Source organism: Tamandua tetradactyla, chromosome 10 (assembly GCF_023851605.1).
Source record: "Tamandua tetradactyla isolate mTamTet1 chromosome 10, mTamTet1.pri, whole genome shotgun sequence".
NCBI classification, from domain to species: Eukaryota; Metazoa; Chordata; class Mammalia; order Pilosa; family Myrmecophagidae; genus Tamandua; species Tamandua tetradactyla.
In genome coordinates, this window is record NC_135336.1 from 99,939,265 (window position 1) to 99,960,319 (window position 21,055).

At 43.3% G+C, this 21,055-nt stretch overlaps 1 protein-coding gene across 1 annotated transcript in view; it reads right to left on the reverse strand.

The window, feature by feature from the left end:
- Window positions 1-503: 503 nt before the first annotated feature.
- The window catches only part of LOC143648683 (nucleolar pre-ribosomal-associated protein 1-like), a 105,209-nt gene continuing 84,657 nt past the window's right edge, over window positions 504-21,055 (reverse strand). Inside the window, exons 24-32 of the mRNA XM_077118992.1 lie at window positions 11,029-11,189; window positions 10,453-10,564; window positions 8,587-8,693; window positions 7,935-8,078; window positions 6,614-6,723; window positions 5,370-5,567; window positions 3,806-4,047; window positions 2,147-2,743; window positions 504-1,155 (exon numbers count right to left, since the gene is read on the reverse strand). Of these exons, the coding sequence (XP_076975107.1) occupies window positions 953-1,155; window positions 2,147-2,743; window positions 3,806-4,047; window positions 5,370-5,567; window positions 6,614-6,723; window positions 7,935-8,078; window positions 8,587-8,693; window positions 10,453-10,564; window positions 11,029-11,189 (1,874 nt within the window). The 3' untranslated portion in view covers window positions 504-952. The remainder of the gene's footprint in view (window positions 1,156-2,146; window positions 2,744-3,805; window positions 4,048-5,369; window positions 5,568-6,613; window positions 6,724-7,934; window positions 8,079-8,586; window positions 8,694-10,452; window positions 10,565-11,028; window positions 11,190-21,055) is intronic.

Consider the following 21,055-nt stretch of genomic DNA (forward strand, 5'->3'; position numbering starts at 1 on the left):
AACACAGATGGTCTATGAAAATGTAAATGTAAATGTTTAGGACAAAGCCAAGCCGTTCTCAGTGATCAGATCTCACAAAGCTACCTCCCAGGGACACACAGGATGTCCCATTTACTGCCAGGGCCAGTGTAGCCACAGAGCAGACCCTGGAGTCTGCCATGTGTAAGGGACACAGGGACATGCAGAGTTTTAAATGGGGAAGGTATAATTTAGGCTGTATAATCTGCCAAATTTCAGAGTAACTTTTGTCTGCTATCACATCAATTATTATGTGAACCTTTAAACCTCATATCCTAGAAATACAGGCCTCTGTGGAATAAAAATAGTCTGTGAAGATCAGTTAAAGTCCAAGGATTTTTATAAATCCTTATAAAAAAAGACATTAACAAATTATAAAAATCTACTTTTTGAAAGAACTTTAGAAAATGCAGGCTGCCTTCCTGAAGCAGATGTTTAATCAATTTTACACATTAAGGATTTAGTGTAAAATCCTTTTATTTAACAAAACAAACACTGGCAGGAACTAGGTCAAAATGTTAAGGAAAACTTTATGACTTCTTACAACAAAAAAACTTTAAATAGCTATCTTGATGCTCTTAACGGTATCTTTTCTGACATCGTAGTTTACAACCTGAGAAACCTGTGGGCACTCACATATCACCTCAATGTGAGGTCCTGCCTTTGGAGGGCACCTGGGCCCCAGGGAGTCACGGTCCTGCCAACTCAACATCTGAAGGCTCATGCCCTGAGGCCCACACAGTCACTTCAACTCCAACCATATCATACTCAGTCTCTAGAGTTTACTATTTACTGATCAATTAAACAAACTCCTCAACTCTTCTTGTCAGAGAATTGGTCAGTGTATCCGATCCAGGATTTCACATGCTTCCCCAGAAACCCCTGATGCAAGTGAACTTCCAGAAGCCGGTGCTGAGGTGCCGGTCAGCAGGGGTCAGGCGTCCAGGGCATAGATCGCAAGGTCTCTGGACAGCATGACAATGGCCTCCTCTGGGCCCTGGCTTCTGCCTCCATCAGCGCCTGGTACCTCCTCTGTGGTCTCCTGGATCAACTGGGTATGGGTGAAGAGAGTGTTTGGCCGTGGGGCTCCCAGCCAGATGTCCTGGATGTACAGTGACGTCAGGAAAGCTGCAGTGGCTGTAAAGTGCCAGAAGAGGCTGTTAGGCAGAAACACCCAAACCTACAGCCCACAACTAGGCAAGCAGAGGCCAGTATGTAGATAAAAACAGCAACTTTTGAGTTAACCCTTTTTTGTCCATTTAAAAATTTCTGTCTCTTCTGATGACTATGTGTGCATTCTTAAGTTAAAAAAAAAAAGAAAAAAAAAGTCCTACGCCAAGCCACGTGACCTGACGACCCAGGCTAAAAAACAGATTTGGGGCTTAGAGAAGGGCACCATGGTATCTTTTCTTATCATTTCCTCAATGGCCCTGAGAAGAGGAGGTTTTATGGACAAAAAGACTCCATACCCTGGATGCAGCCAGAGGGGAGGAAGCCAATTCACCCCTGCTGCCTGGGGAGTTGAGGTGTCTGGGCTGCTGGCGCCTCACCTTCCCCACTCCTCTTCCACCCAAGCTCAGGAGGCACCCCCACCTCTGCCAGACTGAGGCCACACACATGTGCCACACCAGCCTCCTTGTGCTTTCCTACAGCCTTTTAAAGTACTTGGCATTCCTTCATTCATTTGTTCAAACCTTTCTAAACATCGCCAAGTGCAAACTGGATAAGTGCATGCATGTACGTGCACGCGCACGCACACACATCTGGCCATGATGTGAAATGTAATTCCTCGGTTAAGTCACTGATCAAAACAGGAAAGCTGTCACTCTGTGGGTGGAAGAGTTCCCTAGTGGGACTTGGAGGTTCTGAGTGGGGTGCCTGCCTTCTGCCTGTAAACATGACCATCACCAAAGCCTTTACCTGAAAGTGAAGTCCAAGATTGCCCCTCTCTTTGCATTCAGGGCCAAAGGACAAGCCCTCTGCAACCCTAGTGGTGCAGTAAGTAGCTACCTAACTACTGACTCCAAAGTGTAAAGAGAAGACATTTCTCACGGGGGCACAGGAGGCTCTAAGGAACTGAAGTTGTTTCCCACCCTCAGCCCCACTCCAACCAAGAAACCAGTTTTACCTCGTGTGGCCTCATCCTCCTGCAGAGCAGCATGGCAGAGGGCCTTGACGGCCAGGCGAGCTGGGCTCTCCACTGCGCCCTGGGCTTCCAGGAGCTGCAGCATGACTGTGTTGAACAGGCAGGCTGCAGACAGTGTGGGCCCCATTAGTCCCTCAGCTCCACAGAGCTGCCTGTACAGCTTGAACAGGCCACTCCTCACACCACTGTCCCTGAGCAGGTCAGCCACGACCACCGGGTGGGGCAGGATGTAGGTATGAAGCCAGCTGAGGAGTCCTGTGGCCTCTGTCTCACTAAGTGGGTGCCCAGTCACTGATGCCAGCAGCCAGCGGACCACCAGGGGAACGGCAGCCTCTACAGGACCTGGGGCATCTCTCTCAGGGAGGGCCTGGTCGGTGGGCTCCTGCCTGAGCTCAGAGTGGGGGAACACAGGCCCCCACTGGGTCAGTGTGGACCTCAGGAAACCCCTGCAGGTCTGCAGGCTGGATGCCTTCAGCTTAGGGGCAGCCATCTCCTCTGCCTCCCGGGGCCTCCCCTTTCGGCTCCAGGGGCCTCTGGCTCGGGTGGGCACCACAGGCTTGTTCTTATCTTTGATCATTTCTGTTATGCACACAAGGAGGAAAAAGGCAGCCTTCAGCAGGAGGGTGGGGGAAAGGCAGAGAGGACACAGTACTCCTCTCCACACAGGTCCAAAGATGCTAGGGCAGGTAATCGTGAGGAGGGGGAGATGGGAAAAGGAAGGGGGAGGAAAAGGAGGAGCTTGCATGACCTCATCACACTTGCCAGTGTGCCATCCTCCCATGCTTGGGGCACAGCAGGTGGTCAATATCTTATTGTCATTACCATTATGATGATGAACTCACTCTATACAACAGCCTTTCCAGGAATGGGCCAGTGTCACCCCCATTTTATAGGAGGAAACGCAAGAGGAATCATGTGAAAGTGGCAGTGCCAGGTTTGCCTCTAGTCTGCTTTTAACCTACACTACACTGATGAAGTGTGCACAAGCAGCTGTTAACTTCCCTCCAATTTTGCAGGGGAGCACCTTGATACTGAGGAAGGTAAAGTGACCCATCCAAAGGCTTATAATGCTGCTAAGTGGCAGCCTGCAACTCAAATCCAGGCCTTCCAAGTCGAAATCCAGGACCTCTTCCATTGTCCACTGAGGCCTCCCTGGCAGATGACAGCCAATATCGCTGACAGGGCCATTTTTCTTTTCCTTAAATTTAAATCAAATGACCCAGGACATCTGGAAAGCTGGGCAAATTAACAAACATGTCCAATCAGCTGGCAATTGGCCTTCCTCCTCCCTCTCAAGGGAGCCTGCTGTTTAAGCATCACCGCATGCTGGCCCTGCATGCTTTGATCCTAGATGAATCAACCCCCGAAGCTGCATTTCTACTACTGAGGATCTGGCCAGCAGGGGTGGGGTGCCAGCACCCAGACTGAGGTCTCAGAAGCATGGAAGTGGCATCCCCTCACTTAGCCAGCCACAGCATCTGCCAATCCCTCCCAGGGCTATGGAGATAGATGGAATTGTCTCTTAAGCTTCATTGGCTTTGAAAAGGCTCCTCTGAACAGGAAAGAGGGTGGCTGCCCTGGAAGGAAGGAGAACATGCTCTGGGGAAGCTGCTACATGGAGTTGCAAGCTCTAGAACTCACTCATTAGCTCCTTGACTTCGTATTTCTCAACAGTTGCTTTCAAATCATCCTGGAGCTTGATGTCTCCTTCAATGAGGCTCCATTTGTACAAGAGAACAAGGACATCCTTGGTAGAAAGCACCTCCTTGTTCATAGTGAACCGGTTCATTTCCCGGAAGGCCTGTGTGATGGCAGCTCGGTACTTCAACACAGAGTGGAGAGCCCCAAAGAAGCTGGTCACCTGGGCCATGTCCAAGGTGGGCCTGTGGAGAAGCCAAAGTCAGAGACTGAAGCGAAAGTTGCCTCCTCCTCCAGAGGTCTGGGATTGGAGTGGCTGCCAATGTCACAGAACCCATGACGAAAACAGTCCACCCCTCAATCCAGATTTACAACAGCTGTCTGGCATGAAACCCTATACCCCAAACAGAGAACCAGGGTGGGAGACCCAGAGCCCAAACTTCATGCTGAGAGAGCCCCTTCAGAAAACTCTGCTAAGTAAAATAGGTAGGCTGAGAGAGCGGAGGGTTAGGGTACCAGGAGCTTAACAAAACTCAGCTCCAGGACTGCCAAGTTTTCTCCTTCTCATGAACTATCAGGCTGAAACTGAAAAAGGCTCAGGAACACCTTGGGGAACCATTGCCACCCAGGGCCAAAACCTGACCAAGTCACTGAGAAATCTAAAATTTTTTCCATATAATTAAAAAAAAGCATTGCGTCAAATAATGATCAGTTGTCAAAGAAGAGCATGTCTGCCAACAACTCCAAAATAAGAAACAAGGTTATCTGGCACTGACACAACATAATTTCTAACAACGTAAACCAAACTAGGTGTTTCTAGTTTCTCTGTTGAGAAGCTTCGTTCTATGATTACAACTGTTATCAATCTTTGGGTTCCAAAATCAGAAATGAGAGCAGACTGAATAGTTTCTTGATCACTGTGCATCTGAGAAGTTTAGCTCTCCTGAGGAGACAAAGACCTTTATTACAAAGGATGAGATGAAACCAATGGAATATTTAAGAAAATTCAAGAACCAATGAGTTATCACAGGTGATGAAGGCAGACAGGCAGGTAGGGGAATGCCCTGACTTTCTCAGGGTACAGTCATGGAAACTACATTCTGCACATACAAATTAACTGAGAGTTTGAATCAAAACACAAAGGTAGATGGTTCATACCTGCTAAACCTGACATAGTATGGCATGTCAGAGATTTTTTTTAAAAGTTACATTGTCAGGGTTTTGAAAAGGAGCCTTGAAAAGTTGATGGGGGAAGGAGGAAACAGCTGGAATAGATCTCCTGAAGTCTCACATGCCTGACACCAACCCTGTAGCCCAATTCACACCCAGCCCGGTCAGACCTCCACCTAAGGAGTCATCACTAAGAAGGCTGAGAGGTGGTGGCCTGACTTTCTGGGCCATATGCAGGGGACACACATGGGGGGGACAATGCATTGACAGCCGGGGACACACAATGGAGTGGGGGGGAATACAGTGACAGCCTGGGACACACAACTGGGAGGGCAGTGCAGTAACGGACTGGGACATACAATAGGGGAAGGGTGCAGTGGAGTGGTGAGCGGCTCACCTCAGATGCCTCATGAGCACAAGGAGCACATACAGGAACTCGTTGACAATGTGCAGAGCCAGCAGCTTTGGGGGATCCTGACTCCCAGGCTTGCACTGAAACTGGCTTCCCACCTCCACTCCTTTGTCCCCCAGGTTGGTCACCCACAGTGTGTGCACCAAGGAGATGATATTGGAGAGCATTGGTGTCTCCAGAAACCTAAAACCAAAAGCACACAATCTTGGCTCTCTGGTCAAACATCACCCTTCAAGGAGACCCACCGTGGCAGAAGTGGGCAGTGGCAGGTGAAGTTTTACTCCTCCCCTGCCAATAATTCTGTCTGTTCATCCCCCTCTACAGCCTTCAATGTATATGCAGCCTACCCTTTCTAATCAGACGACTTGACGTTCTCCTGAAGGAAAATCCTGGAGCCTCCACAGGAGAACAGGGAGAGCTGTCCCATTCATTGAGACATGAATTTAAAAGCATAAGATTTATTTCTAAAGCATTTTCTAAATCCATAAGGTTATTAGTCAGGAACAAAGAATTAGCCAATTATGCCTCTCATCAATCTGAAATACTTCTGAAGTTGATGTCCAAAGACATTCTAGATTTAGGATATTCTTTTCTTTTAGAGAAATTTCAGAAAATACTTAAAAACAATGACACAATGGCTTGGATACCGCAGGCTTGTCTGGTAGTTCCTTAAAGGACTGACCCTCTTCTTAACAGTCTTCATGCTTCTGGACAGCCACAAACCCAGAAGGACAAGCTTCCCAGAAATGGAAATGATCCCTAACTCCATGCCTCAACACAGCTCCAGTGCTCTTCTTCCCCAAGCTACGAAGCTGAGCCCACCTTGAAGTACCGTAACCCTCCCCGAAGTCACACAAGGTTCCTGATACTGGAGCCTATTGGTTTTTCCTTAGGGGCTGTACTCTCTGAAGCCTTAGATAGGTAACTGGACCTGTTTCTGACCACCCAGGGAGGAACCTGATGGCTGCGGAGCAGAGACAGAAGGACCTGCCATGGGAGCTGCAGCCAAATATCAAGAGCAATACGTCAAGGTTGTTCCATAGCAGACAAGACACTCTAGGGAAGAATTTAAAAGGAGAAGACACTTGGGTGCTGCCAAGCACAGGAGGGCATCTGAGGACACTGTGCTGTTGAGAGCAGAGACTTCACCAGAATTCCCCATCCACACCTATCGCCTGTGCTGCACCCATGTCCATCTGCCCCAGGTGGCCCATGCAGAAGAGACTCACTTGCTCTCGAGGATGTGCACGATCCATGTCAGGAGGCTGTAGTCCCGCAGGAGTTCATAGGCAGATTTGGCGACCTGGGCAGCATTCTGTAGTATTTCCAGAATCCAATTCTGAAAATGCCAAATAAAAAGTTACTTTCTAAGGGAAACCTGACTTATTTGAGCAAAGGAACAATTTGTATAACATGACAGTATGCTACTCTGGTAGTGTTACTGTCAGTGGAGTTTGGCTGAGTCTAAGAAAAAGGTGGCCGTGAGGGAACACACCTTTCCCTAGAAGTGACAGCCAGAGGACGTGAGCACCCATGGCCCATCACGGGCCCATGGCCATCACAGGCACTTCTGTAACCCATGATGAGGAACCGACCCACAAGAAAAGACACATCCCAGAAACCACAGGGCCGGGCTGCCAATGCCCTGGGGTTATCACATGGAGCAGCCTGGGCTGGCGAGAATGCAGATCCATTTCGGGCCTAGTTGAGAACTACTGGGAGCCCACTTAGCTTTGTCAGTTTTACCATCTCGAAAGGAGGTGAACTGGGTGCTTTAGAGTTCTCAAATTTCATTAAAAAAATATTAAAAACACTGTAACCCAGCTTATTCAAATCTGTTTCTTAAGTACAACGTACTCCTATTTATCCAAATTTTACATGTCAGAAACAAAAGCCAACCACCCTAGAAATTAATCAAAACACCAAAGGTTTTTCCTATTTACTTCTTCCAAGCGCCTATGACATTTAGAAAACACACACACATCAGCTCTCTGTTCTAGGAGATATAGTTAAAATGCACAAGTTCTCTTAATTGCTAGTAACTCAAGGCAAGTCAGTTAAACTCTCTTTGTTTTCCAGCCTGATTGGATGACAGGCAGTTTCTGTGCACGAAATGAAATCCAGGAGGCTCTGGGGGAACTCAGCTGCAGCAGTGCAGACACTTACAGGTTATAAAGCATTTGCAGACTTCTTAGCTGCAAAGACTCATGCTCACTTACTAGCTCCTTCTTCTCAATGGTGAAGGAGGCCTTAACATCAGCAGAAGGCACAATAACAGGGCCACAGGGGAAAGCTTTTCATCAGAGAAAAAACAATACTGAGCGTCAACCGCACTCCAGCCTTGGGTGAATGAGCTAGTCCTGCATGCAGGCCACAGGAAAAGGCGTAAGAAACCTCATTTTCCCAATTGAAAGCCAGGTTCAATGTCAAGTGAGCATGGCAGTCATGCCCAAGCTGGGGTTAGAATTCACACATGCTTCATTTCCAAATAAAACCTTGAGAAAGAAAATTGATCTTTCAGTCTCAAACAGACCACGGGGACCTGCTTACCTGAGCCATTTCATCACATAGTGGGCTATTGAAGAAGGACAGAATGACATGGAAAATCCCCTGCCGGACATACAGCTCATAGCAGTGCTTGTCCCGGATGCCCTGCCGCAGGATTCCAAACACCCATTCCCGCTCGGTTTTTTGCTAAAACCCAAAATACAAATTATTGTTAAAATAGGTTAAAACCATGTACTTAATGACTTTTTGGACACCACTATCTTTGAGCAGTGGAAAAGACTGCCCCCATCCCCATTTCTGATTATATTAACAACCCGCAGTCTCATTTTTTTATTCAATTTCTTCAGGTTAAAGGACCCAAATCAGGTTTCAACAGTGTTAAGTCAGTTAAGTGTTCTCTAAAACTACATTTAATATTTAACCCAGTGAGTCAACTAAAAAATGGTAACAAAAAATGCCATAAAATGTAGAATTCTGAGTTGTTGTTTTTTGTTTTGGAATCTAAAAATTAATGCCTGGAATGAAGAGTATTTTCACTCTGGAGCCTGCATGAGTTCTTATTTTCGTGACCTCATTGTTAACACTGCTGATGCAATTGACTCATCTGTACAGCAATATTAACAGAGAACATCTCACAATGACAGCAGCAGCTGAGTAATCCAATTCAAAACCCTGAAGCCATCAGAAGCATTACCTCAAAATCAGAGCTGTAGAAGAACTGGTAGAAGCCTGGAACTTTGTTCATATTCAGAGACTGATGTGACAGCAGGAACTTGTTGATCTTCAAGTACATGTGCTCCTCTGGGGACACAGGCAGGCAGTTATATACAATGGGCACCCACAGGGATCTGGCAGGGGGCACTGGGTGACCAGACATAAGTCCTGGGCCCTGGGAACTTTTGTATCCTCATCCAGATAACTAGTTCTCATGACGAAAGCACAGTAAAGGGCCTTAAGTCTACACTGCAAGGAGGCTTTCTGATGGTTCTGGAAGCACTTCTGGATGTCGAATCTCTCAGAGATACCAGCCTGTCCCCCAGTTATCCTCCAGCTGTGAAGGTCAGTCAGCTGGTGGGTGAAGACTGGGGCCTGGTAACGTTCCCCCAGCATAGGGCTAATAGCCTCACCCAGCAGCCCGACCCACCTCCAGCCTCTCTGACAGGCACCGCCACATAAAGGGTCACATGGACTGGGCCACTCTGCTGTGTGATGCCCCAAGGCTGGTGTGGACAAACTCCTCCTCCTGCCACTTCTCACCTTTAATCTCTGACTCCCATCTGTCCAGACCAACTGTGGCCTTGAAGTCCCCTCCACTACCACAGCTGCCCCCCATTCCCACATCAGACCCAGGAATGATGAGGGGCAGAGCTGCACCCAGACGGCACATACTGGACGGGAGGCAAAGGCCAAAACCAGCGTGGCTTCAGCTCCCATATTTTCTCAGAACAGGCTCTTTTCTTTAGAGCTGCAAATGGATAGATTATTTTCTTTCCTCCCAGATTTTCCAAGAAGAAGACAAACTTATGCAATGAAAATGATGACATATGAACAGGTAAAAATCAGAAGGTCTGACCTGCAATAGCAACTTGACTATAATCTAATTGTGGGACACTGAACAAGCTAGTTAACTTTGGGGGCCTCAGTTGGGGTCAGGGAGAGAATTATTTTCCTATCTGAAAAGTGGCTGTGCTGCACTAAGAGAACTCCACAGCCCCCAATGGGAATGACATTCGTGATTTTCCCTCAACAACCCAAATAAAGTTCTCATGATGGACTAACTTCTCTCATGCACCCTGCCTCCACGGTGCCAGCCTGCTCAGGGTCTCCAGGCTAATGGCTTTTTAGCTGAGCCCCAGGGAGGCTATGCTAACTCTCAGCCTTTTTCTAAGCCAGAGCAGTGACTAGAAAGAGCAGTGCTGGCAGCCAACATGGATAGGTGTGCTAGAAGGTGCTCTAATGTCTGTGAACCCATGCAGCCCTCACAGCAGTCCAGAGGTAGTGCTGTTTCCATGCCATTTTACAGTGAAGGAACTCAGATACTGTGAATTGAAGTAAATGCTCCAGGTCACACCACTGATGAGTGAGGGAGCCCGAAACTGAGCCCAGCAAGTCTGACTCAACCCCACATTTAACCTGGGGTTACAGTCCCTTGATGTATGTAGACACATCCATGAATGGTGGTGTTCAGTTGGGCTTTTATTTCAATTTTCATTGCTTTTTGATTTTATATAAAAACAAGAAAATCATTTCTTGATTTTATATAAATACAAGTAAATACAAATATATATTCTTTCCCTCCATCCACACACACTATTCTGCACCTTGCTTTTTCATTTACTCTTTTCTAGCACTCTATAAGAACTTCGTCAGAGCCATAATTTATCTGTCCACTGGACATTTGGTGGCTCACAATCTTTGACTTCTGCAAGCTTTGAATGTCCTTATACAAACATCCTTTCTCAAGTGTGTATGATTATACCCAGATGATAAACTCCTAGAGGTTGACTTGCTTAGGCTCAATTTTTCTATGTCACCTCAACCTAATTATACATCAGTGTACCTGGCTTCAAAATTTGCACAGCCGCTTTGGCAATGAAGAGAGTCAAGGAAAAAGTGAGTCTCATGTTCTGAGTTCGGATCCCATTCCGGACCATATCCAAAAGGTAAAGCAGCTGAAAAACAGGGAAAGGCATAGGCTCATTTTCACATTTGTTATCAGTCCTGCCTTGTGCAGAAACACCAAGTGCCTACCTTCCAGGAACCCCCAGAGAAGCTGCTCATGTTAGTGGCACCCCTGCTCTAACCACCTGGGGTGGACTTCTGAGGTTCAGTCTGTCATAGACGACAGCCACCTTAACCATCATGTTCCAACCAAAGAATATTCGACAAAAATTAAACCATTTTGCCCACTCACAATGCAAGAGAAGCTTCGAAGAGGAAATTTTTTCAACTTTCCTGGGGTACCTTTTGCATTATTCTTACAAGGGAACAGATCTTTGTGCTTTATCAGAGGTTTCCAGGCAACACACCTCTAAGCTCTTCAGTAAAACCTCCATCAGACCTCACGGAGCGCCAGTTCTCTGGGGCCCAGGAGGTCCACCCTCAGCCTCGCACAGTGCCCCCTCTTTTCACTTACCTGGCACTGCTCTCGGAACCGCGCCCCCTCAAGCTGTGAGTAGTAGGCCGCCAGCACGTAGTAAGCTGCGGCTCGCATCTTGGGGTCATAGCTGCTGAGGGCCGTGACGGTCAAGCCCAGAGCATTCGAGTCCAAGAATTTTCTACAGTCCATCACAAATTCTACAGGAAATAGAATATAGCATGCTGGTTCAATAAACACACACAGTTCCATGCTGCTTCTGCAACACGAATAAATAAATCTACCTTTGCATTTCACTCATATCAGTGACGTGCGCTAGGCAAAATGAATGTGTCTTTTTCCAGAACCTCCAACTCCTGCTGAGGTTGGATAAAAGACTGTCTTCTCTTCTGTGGCAAAAATGATCACAACTTCAGTTTCTAAGATGCTCATAAATCACGACAAGGATTACCTCACAAACACCCAACAAGTGAGGGAAGGACTCAGACTTACTGCTGGGATCCCAGCATGCTGGAGACCCGGGCAACACAAGAGAGGAACAGAGAACCGTAAGTAGAGAAAATTAGCTTATGGTTTCTCCTGTGTTTGGTCTACTGCCTGCAAATATGTGGAAATATGTGCAACAGTAAAAGGAAAATACAGGAGGCAGCAGAAGCTGGGAAATCCAGCTGAATGCAAACCAGTCCGATGTGGCCCATCAATTTTACAAAGGATTCACTTTGAAACCCGAGTTTCCTTCAAACCCACAACAAAAATCACAAATAAGAGCCCCCCACCCTCACCCCCTAACACATGATGGAAAAAAAAAAAGTCAGTGTACCCGAGATTGCCAGTCAGCCAGAAAATCCCAACCCCTGGAAAAAGCAAACCTCTTAGCCTCAGAAACTGTGAGCAATGAATTCCTGTTGTTAAACCAATCCACTGCTGCTATTTGTTTTAGCAGTGCGGAAACTGAAATATCTACCTAACACGCAGCCTGAAAGAAACCACTTTAAATATCAAGGCATAGAATAGAGTAAAAATAAAAAGATGAAAAAAGAATAACCAAGAGATAGCTCCCATAGCTTATAAACTAAATTTTCTAAGGAGGGGGAAAAAACAAAAACAGACCCTAGGGTAAAATTGTTTTGGAAAAGATGAATATATTTAACATACTCTCTCTAAAAATTACCAATATTCAGATAGTTGGGATATTCTCAGTTATCACTGACACTTTCTAAGACCAATGGATTTTCCAGGTGTCCATGAGGAAAATTCAATTTCGTGTTTTGTGGTCATCTCTGCCACTCTATGGGAAGTCTTGGCTTTATAACACTACAGGAAAGACCTGCCCTTGGGATGCTGAATATGTAAATGGCTATTTAAAAACAGTTATAAATGCCAGAATGCTCAGAAGCATTAGATCAAATGACTTAACCAAGACAACCTTTAAGGATTAAAATAAAAACTGCCCCAGGTTTTAGTGGCCTTTCATGGCATCATTATGGTGCCGTGAGAGCATCCAGAACCTTCTTCAGGTTGCCTCTTATACTCACTCCAGAAGGTTGCCTTCAGGTATGACTGGTCCATTGAGGGCACCTGTGCCCTCGCTGTCACATGCCTGGCTCAGAGAGCTGCAAACAAACAGGCCCCCCTGTTCTGGCTGCTTTGTGGCTTTGTGGCAGTGAATTATGAGCTGAAGATATCAGCCTGGTTCCGCTGAGACAAGAATTCACTATGGAAAAAGCATTTGTCACCACTACCACCCACAGCCTTGGCTAGCCCTGACTTTTGGCCACGGACTCAAAGAAGGGAAGGAGTAAGGTTAAGGAAATAGGTTCCCATTTTTTTGGCAAAGGGCTGAAATGGAGCAGTAAGACTGTCATTTCTCTGAAGATGGGCAGCTTCCTGCAGCTAAAACAAATACCATACATGGGTTGGCTTAAGAACAGAAATTTATTGGCTCATGGTATCAGAGGGAAGAAGGTTTGCTTCCTCCCAGGTTGGTAATTTCTGGCTGGCTGGCAATCCTTGGGGTTCCTTGGCTTTTTCATCAAATGGCAGTGCACGTGACGGCATTCTCTCTTCACTGCTGGGTTCTGCTAGCTTCCAGCTTCTGGCTGAAACCCATGGCTTCTCTCTGTGTCTAACTTTGACTGTGTTTATAAAGGACTCCAATAATCTCAATTAAACTGCAGCTTGATTTCAGTTGGGCCACACCTCAAGGAAAGTGACATCTTGAAAAGGCGTATTTGCAATGGGTACACACCCACTAAAATGCGGACCAAGACCAAAAATATGGCCAAACCGGGAAACACAATTCAACCCAACACATTAGCATTGTATCTTAAAACTACTGAAAATCCTTTTCAGAGGTAAGGCAGACATACTCTGTAAATTTTTCTACCTACACAATACAATAAAACTTAAAATAGGTTGCATTTGCAAAATCAAAGGTAAGGAAAACAGTGACTGGTACATTTTCCTAACTTGAAAGACCTTTTATTTATTCATCCCCTCTCTTCACGAATGGCCTCCCAAACATTCACCCATCAAAAAGAAAAAGTACAGTTTTCAGGATTTTGTGAAAAAATGCTTTGTCCTGATTTTAATACTTCCCTACTGAATATTTTCCAAATATTTGCCTCTGTCTCCTAAAAGCTCAACTGAGACAGACAGACTGAATGATTTCTTATGATTCACTGAAACTCATATTTCTAGATTATGGAAAATATATGTTCATGCTTGATGAGAAACAGACTAGCCATCATTGTTAAAAGACAGGAGGAAAGTCAGAAGAGCTTCCCAGGACATCTGTGATAAGATTTGCCTCAGTTAACCTGCTTTGAATCTGGTCACCAGGGTAATTAAGATATCAGCTTGCCATTATAGCAATCCGACATTCGCACGCAACGCCCCTGCTCTCTTGCAAAAAAAATCTAGCCTCAGCCACAGACTACTCAGTTTGTTCGTTGAGAGGGGAACTAAAGCCAACACAAAGGGCCACTGATGAGAAACCCTCTACAAAAACCCTGCCCTCTTTGATCTTTTTAATTTTTAAAGAATATCAAAGGGCAATGGTGGAGGATCAACAAACTCATTCACAAGTAGGAAAACTTGTGTATAAAAAAGATGTCTCAAGTTTGGAAAGAGGACAAACAGGACAAATCGTGGGACATGGTCTCCCCAGTGCATCTAAATCTACGCAGATGCTAAATCTAGTAGAGAAGAGAGGAGGCGTCCCTTTAGGCATCAGGCTGTGTTCATGAGCACAAAAGCAAAGCACCCCTATACGCTCCCCACCACCAAACTCATGTCCCTGTGACTCCTTTCTTGCATGCCAGATGGGAGCCATCACAGGCCTTTAAAAGCAAGCAGGAGGGCAGTGCAATGGTGGCTCAGCAGGCAGAATTCTCACCTGCTATGCCACAACCTGGGTACAATTCCAGTGCCTGCCCGTGCAAAAAAACACATAGATAAAAGCAAGCTGGATCTAGGAGAAAATGCAACGAACCAAACCTGTTCCCCTGAGAATGAGGAAATGAGGGCCAGAGATTAGGTGGGAAGGAGAGTTTCACCGTATATCCTTCACTATCATATGAAGATGGAACTGTAAATTTATTACCCAATATTAAATGTTAAAATTACATTAGACTTTCAATGGTGAGAAGGCAGAATAGAAATACTTTTCCCAATTTCTCCTACTACTAGGCACAACTAAAAACCCTGAACACTGACTGTATTTAAAACAAGCATGAGACAGCTCTGAAAAGTAGAGAGAAGCAAACCAGCTAGGGACCTTCGGGCCCAACAAATGACAGGCTACTGAGTTTCTTCTTCTTTTTTTTTTTGCCTCTAGTAAAAGAAACCAGGAATCTGGAAATAACAATTAGCAAAGACAGAAAAAAGTCTGAACAAGGCCTGCTCTCTCTGGCCAAAGGATAAGAAAAGGGGTTGCCTAGCAAACCAGAAAACTTTCAGACAGTAACGGCTCTACTCCAGCCAAACATGAGAGAAAAAAAACGCAGCCCCACATCCACCCCTGTCAGTAAAGGCAGAGTGGGGGGCCTTGACTTTCACCCTTGTCAGGCTGTAAGAAGTTGCCTCAACAACCCCACCAGGCTGGTCTCAGAGAAGGCTGAGGACAGAGCTAGGACTTTCATCCCCACAGGGAAGTAAGGACACCCCTTTCCAATCTCTGGGGCTGTCAGAGGAGGCCTAATGGAGAGTAAGAAATCTCAATACTGCCCAGCACTAGGAGTGCCCTCCCCCTTGGTGCCACTGTTGGCCACATGAAGAGCAACAGTAAGGAGCCACGCCTATTCCTCCCATCCAGGAGGTATCAGTGGAAGCTGAGTGGGGAGTGGGAACCCCCCCCCACCAAACGCCTAGCAGTCATGAGCAGGACTGTCTTCCTCTTGGGTTTCAAGGGAAGCCAAGTGGGAACCTGGACTTCTACCCCCACCTGAAGTAACAAGGCAGCATCCCCCTTTTCCCTGGCACAGCAGTATCAAAAAAGCCAAGTAAAATACGTTTAAGATCCACTCTCATAATAATACTGAAAATGTCCAGTTTTCAGTAAAAAATCACTTATCATACCAAGAACCAAGGAGATCTCAAACTGAATGAAAAAAAAAAGACAACCAATAGGTGCCAAAAATTACTAAAGGAAATTCTCTAAATATTATGGAAAAATAAAAGATGCCAACATCAAAATGACAGAGATTGTTAGAACTATCTGACAAAAATTTTAAAGGAAAAATTGTGAACATGCTTCAACAAGGAATTACAAACATGCTTCAAACAAATGAAAAAAATAAAAGTCTCAGCAAAGAAATAGAAGAAATAAAGAAGACCCAAATAGAAATTTCAGAACTGAGAAATATAATAACCAAAACCAACCTCAAAAGGACGACTCAACAGCAGAATGGACATGAGGAGGAAAGAATCAGTGAACTTAAAGATAGATCAATAGAAATGAGCCAATCTGAAGAACAGAAAGAAATCTAAATAGAAAGAAAATAGACTGGGAAAAAAATATGAAGGGGACCTGTGAAACAAAAGATTCACTATTTACAGTCCTGAAAGGAGAGGAAAAGAAGACAGATCTGAAAAAACATTCAAGAAATAATAACTGGAAATTCCTCCAACTTAGCAAAAGACATAAACCTACCAATCCAAGAAACTAAGCTAACCCCAAATACAGCACATTGTTGTCAAACTTCTGAAACTAAAGACAAAAAGAATTTTGAAACAGTAAGGGAAACAATATCTTCTGTACAGGGGGAAATAATTCAAATGACAGTAGATTTCTCACTGAAGACCATGGAGGCAGAAGTGTCATGACATTTTTCAAGTGAAAAGAAGATCTGTCAACCCAGTATAGAAGGATAACTATCCTGCAAAAATATCCTTCAGGGTGGAAAAAAAATCAAAATATTCTCAGATGAATGAAACTAAGATAATTTCTGGCCAGGAAACCTATCTTAAAAGATTTACTAAAGGAAATTCTCTAAACATTACGGAAAATAAAAGAAGGAATCTAGGAACTGTAGGAAAGATAAAAGCCCAGGGTAAGCAAAAACGTGAATGAAAAAAAAGACTTCCCTTCTCCTCTTGAGTTTTCTAAATTGTTTTGTCAGTTGAAGGAAAAACTAACACTATCTAATTGGTTTTAATTGTATGTAGAGAAAATACTTAAGACAGTTATGGAGGGGGATAAAGGGAGTTAAGATTTCTACACACTTTACCTAAACTGGTTGATGCTAATAGACAGCGATGGGTTACATATACATAACTTAATATCTAGAGTAACCACTAAAAAAGCTATACAGAGACAATACTCAAAAACAATATACCAAGCCCTGGCATGGATTCTACTCTTTTTTCTTTCTAACAACCATAAATACAGACAAAATATGTATTCTTGCCCCAAATGCATAAAAATTAGCTATTTTACAGAAGAACCTACAGGAATTATTTTAAAAAATGTTAAAATAACAGAACAAAAAAACAGAGAAAAAAACAGCAGGAGCAGAAAATAAGATTAACTAGCAGGCTTGAGTCATGTGGTTGCATTTGGAGCTATTATGTACCCTAGAAAATGCCATCTTCTTTTAATCCATTCTTGTGGGTCCATATTGTGAGAGGGACCTTTTGATTAGGTAGTTTCAACTGAGATGTGACCCACTCAATTAAAGGTAGGTCTTATTAATTCTTTACTGGAGTCCTTGATGAGGATAAAAAAGACATTTGGGGAGGGCAGGGAGAGAAATACCCAAAGAAGTTTGGAAAGAGCTCAGAGAGAAAAAGGACAGGATGTTGCCCATGTACCTCTCCACGTGACAGAGGAACCCCCAGAAGAAGGTATCTTCCTCTTGATGGCATAATTTGGACACTTTCATGGGCTTAGAATTGTAAATTTGCAAACTTACAAATTCCCATTTTAAAAGCCAGCCCATTTCTGGTACATTGTATTCCAGCAGCTTTAACAAACTAAAATAAGCTGAAGTGTAATTACCAATAATTATACTAAACATAAATTACCTAAATATATCAATTAAAATAATTAGACTGGCAAAGAGGATTAAAACATATGATCCAACTATAAGCTGTCTGTAAAAAACTCACTTCAAATATGATAGAGGCAGGCAAAAGAATAAAAAAATATATTAGGGAAACATTAAAAGGGTGGCTTTGTTGTATTAGATACAGTAGAATTCAGAGGAAATAAAATGTCCTGAGATAGGGAGGGACATTATCTAATAATAAGACTCAATAATGTAACACTAAGAAGACACAGCAATCCTAAATGTCTATGCAATAAACAAAAGAGTTGCAAAATACATGAAGTAAAAACTGATGGAACTGAAAGGAGAATGAAAAATCCATAATTATAGTTGAAGACTTCAACAACTCTCTCTCAGCAATTGCTAGAACAACCAGTCTGAAAGTAGGCTAGGATACTGAAAAACTCAACAATGTCATCAACCAACAGATCTAGTCAACATTTATAGAACACACCACCCAATGACAGTAGAATAATTTTCAAATGTCCACAGAACATAAGAAAGAGAGACTATATCCTGGACCATAAAACAAATGTCAACAAATTTAAAAGAACTGAAATCATACAGCATGTTCTCTGACCACAATGGAATCAAACTAGAAATCAACATTAGAAAGAGAACAGGAAGACCACCGAACACTTAGAAAGTAAACAACAACACTTCTAAACAATTCATGTGTTAAAGAAGAATCCTAAAGGGAAATAAAAAATACACTGAACTGATGAAAAGGATAATGTAACATAACAAAATCTGTGGGACAAAGCTAAACAGTAGAGGGAAATATACAGCACCAAAATACACATATTAGGGAAGAGGAAATATCTCAAATCAATCATCTATGCTCTCACATCAAGAACCTAGAAAAAAAAGAGCAAAATAAAGAGCAGAAGGAAGGAGATGATAAAGACAAGAGCAGAAATGTATAAAACTGAAAACAGAAAAAAAAAATCAATGAAATAAAGAGCAAGCTCTTTGAAAACATGAATAAAATTGACAAACCTCTATAAAAACTGACAAAGGTAAAAAAGAAGACACAAATAATTTCAGGAATAAATAACGGGATATCACAGACTTTGCAGACATCAAAAGCGTAAGGGAGTATTATGAACAACTCTACATATACAAACTTGCTAACTAAGATGAAATGAACCAACTCCTTGAAAGACACAACTGCCACAACTAACTATGAAATAGATAACTTTAGAAACAGTGTAAGTAGTAAGGAAACTGAATTCCAATTTAAAAAATCCCAAGAAAGAAATCTCCAGGTCCAGATGGCTTTAATTGGGGAATTCAACCAAACATTTAAAGAAGAATCAATGCCAATTCTACAAAATGTCTTCCAGAAAACAGAAGAGGAGACCCTTCTCAAATAATTTTATGAATCTAGTATTGTTCTGATACCACCAGTCAAAAACAGTACAAAACAAGTATACTAAAGACCAATATCCCACATGAATATTGACACGAAATTCCTTAACAAAATATTAACAGACAGAATATAGCAATAAAAAGAATCATTCACCATGACTAAGTGGAGTTTAGTCTACAAATAAAAGACTGGTTTATAAATCAATCAGTAACCCATCATATTAATAGACTAAAGAAAAATCACATCATCTTTATTAATCAATGCAGAAAAAGCAATCTGACAAAACCCAACACCAATCATTAATTAAAAAAAAGAAAAACATGACCTAGAAAACAGGATTAGAGGGTATATTAGTTCCCCAGGCTGCTGTAACAAAGTACCATAAACTTGGTGACTTAAAACAACAGAAACTTATTCTCTCACAGTTCTGGAAGCTAAAATTATGAAATAAATGAGACACATACCATGTTCATGGATTAGAGGGCTCAACATAGTAAAGATTTCAATTCTCCCCAAACTAATAGAGAATTTTAACAAAATTCCTATCAAAATCCCAACAAGATTTTTTGCATATTTAGATAAGATTATTCTAAAATTTATATGGCAAGGCAAAGGAGCTAGAAAAGCTAACAAAGTTTAAAAAAAGAAGAATAAAATGGGAGGAGCCCACCTACCAATTTTCAGGATTTACTACATAGCTGCAGTTATTAGGAGTGTGTGGTATTGGGGGCTATTGGTAGGAAAACGGCGAGGTACAGCCCCTTGAATGGTAGTATGGTGGTTCCACAGGAGGCTAGGGGTGGGACTGCCATATGATCCTGAAACCCTGTTGCTCAGTGTGTATCTGGAGGAACTGAGCATGGAGACATGAATGGACATTGCACACTGGTGTTCATGGCAGCAGTGTTTACGATTCACAATGGATGGAGGAGGCCTAAAAGTAAAATGACTGAGGAATGGAAGGGGGACCTATGGTGTATACGTACAATGGACCACTGAGCAGCCAGAAGGAATGAGGTTGTGAGGCATGAAACGAGGTGTATAAACCTTAAAGACTGTATGTTGAATGAAATGTCAGGCACCAAGAAAATATTATCATGCCTCAATTATCTGGACAAAGTATAATACAAAAACTCCATGAACTGAATTCAAGGGCACGGTTGTCATGTTGGAGCCTATTGTAAAGGGTTCTAGATTATAAGCTTTTACAACACTCCCATAGATTCACAAATTGTAACTGCTATTTCTAAATTCTGAGATATTGAGCTGTTTGTATATAACCTGGTCATTCCCAGAACCTTCGGGTATTTATGTGACACCTGAGACTCAGAGTTTGAGCTGTGAAGCTATGAAAGTCAGTTAAATGCTCTCCTGCCATGCCCGAGGACCTGGGTTCGATTCCTGGTGCCTGCCCATGTTAAAAAAAAAAAAAAAAAGGAAGAAAGAAAGACAGAAAATCAGTTAAATAGTTCCCATATAGGAATTGTTTAAAAAGTTGAAAAAGGGATCAGACTTTGAGCAGAGACATGAAGGAAGATGATCTGGATGGGACTAAAGTACAGAAGAATACAGGGTAAAGTATGCTATCTCCCAGATTTTAAAACTTCCACTTCTGTGTGAGACAAAAGGGTGAGATGTTTGGTTGGTGCAAAACTTATATTTTTGGAAGTACATTACCTAATTTAAATTGTAAGGTCAGTTTAGTTGAACACCATAAGTATTTGGAATCCTGAATAGTGTGTGAGATTTTATTGGTTTATCCAGGTTAGTGTGAGGCCCTGATGTATCCCAGAGTAATTTGGGCAATGAATAAAGAAGTATTTGCAAAGTCCCCTTGGGGACTGGGAAGAAAGGAGGGAATACTCTACTTTCCCATGTGGAGATTTCTGGTATTTCTCACTAGCAGTGGGAACAATCAAGTCAATAGGCTGAGCACTCAATCTTGAGGTTTGCCACTATGAAATTTACTCCTGCAAAGGACAGGCTAAGCCTATTTAAAATTAGGCCTAAGAGTCACCCCCAGAGAACCTCTCTGCCCTCCCTCTATGTTTAAATCTCCCTGGCAACATAGGGCAGAACTCCAGGGATGAGCCGGACTTGGCATCAAGGGACTGAGAAAAGCCTTCTTGACCAAAAGAGGGGAGAG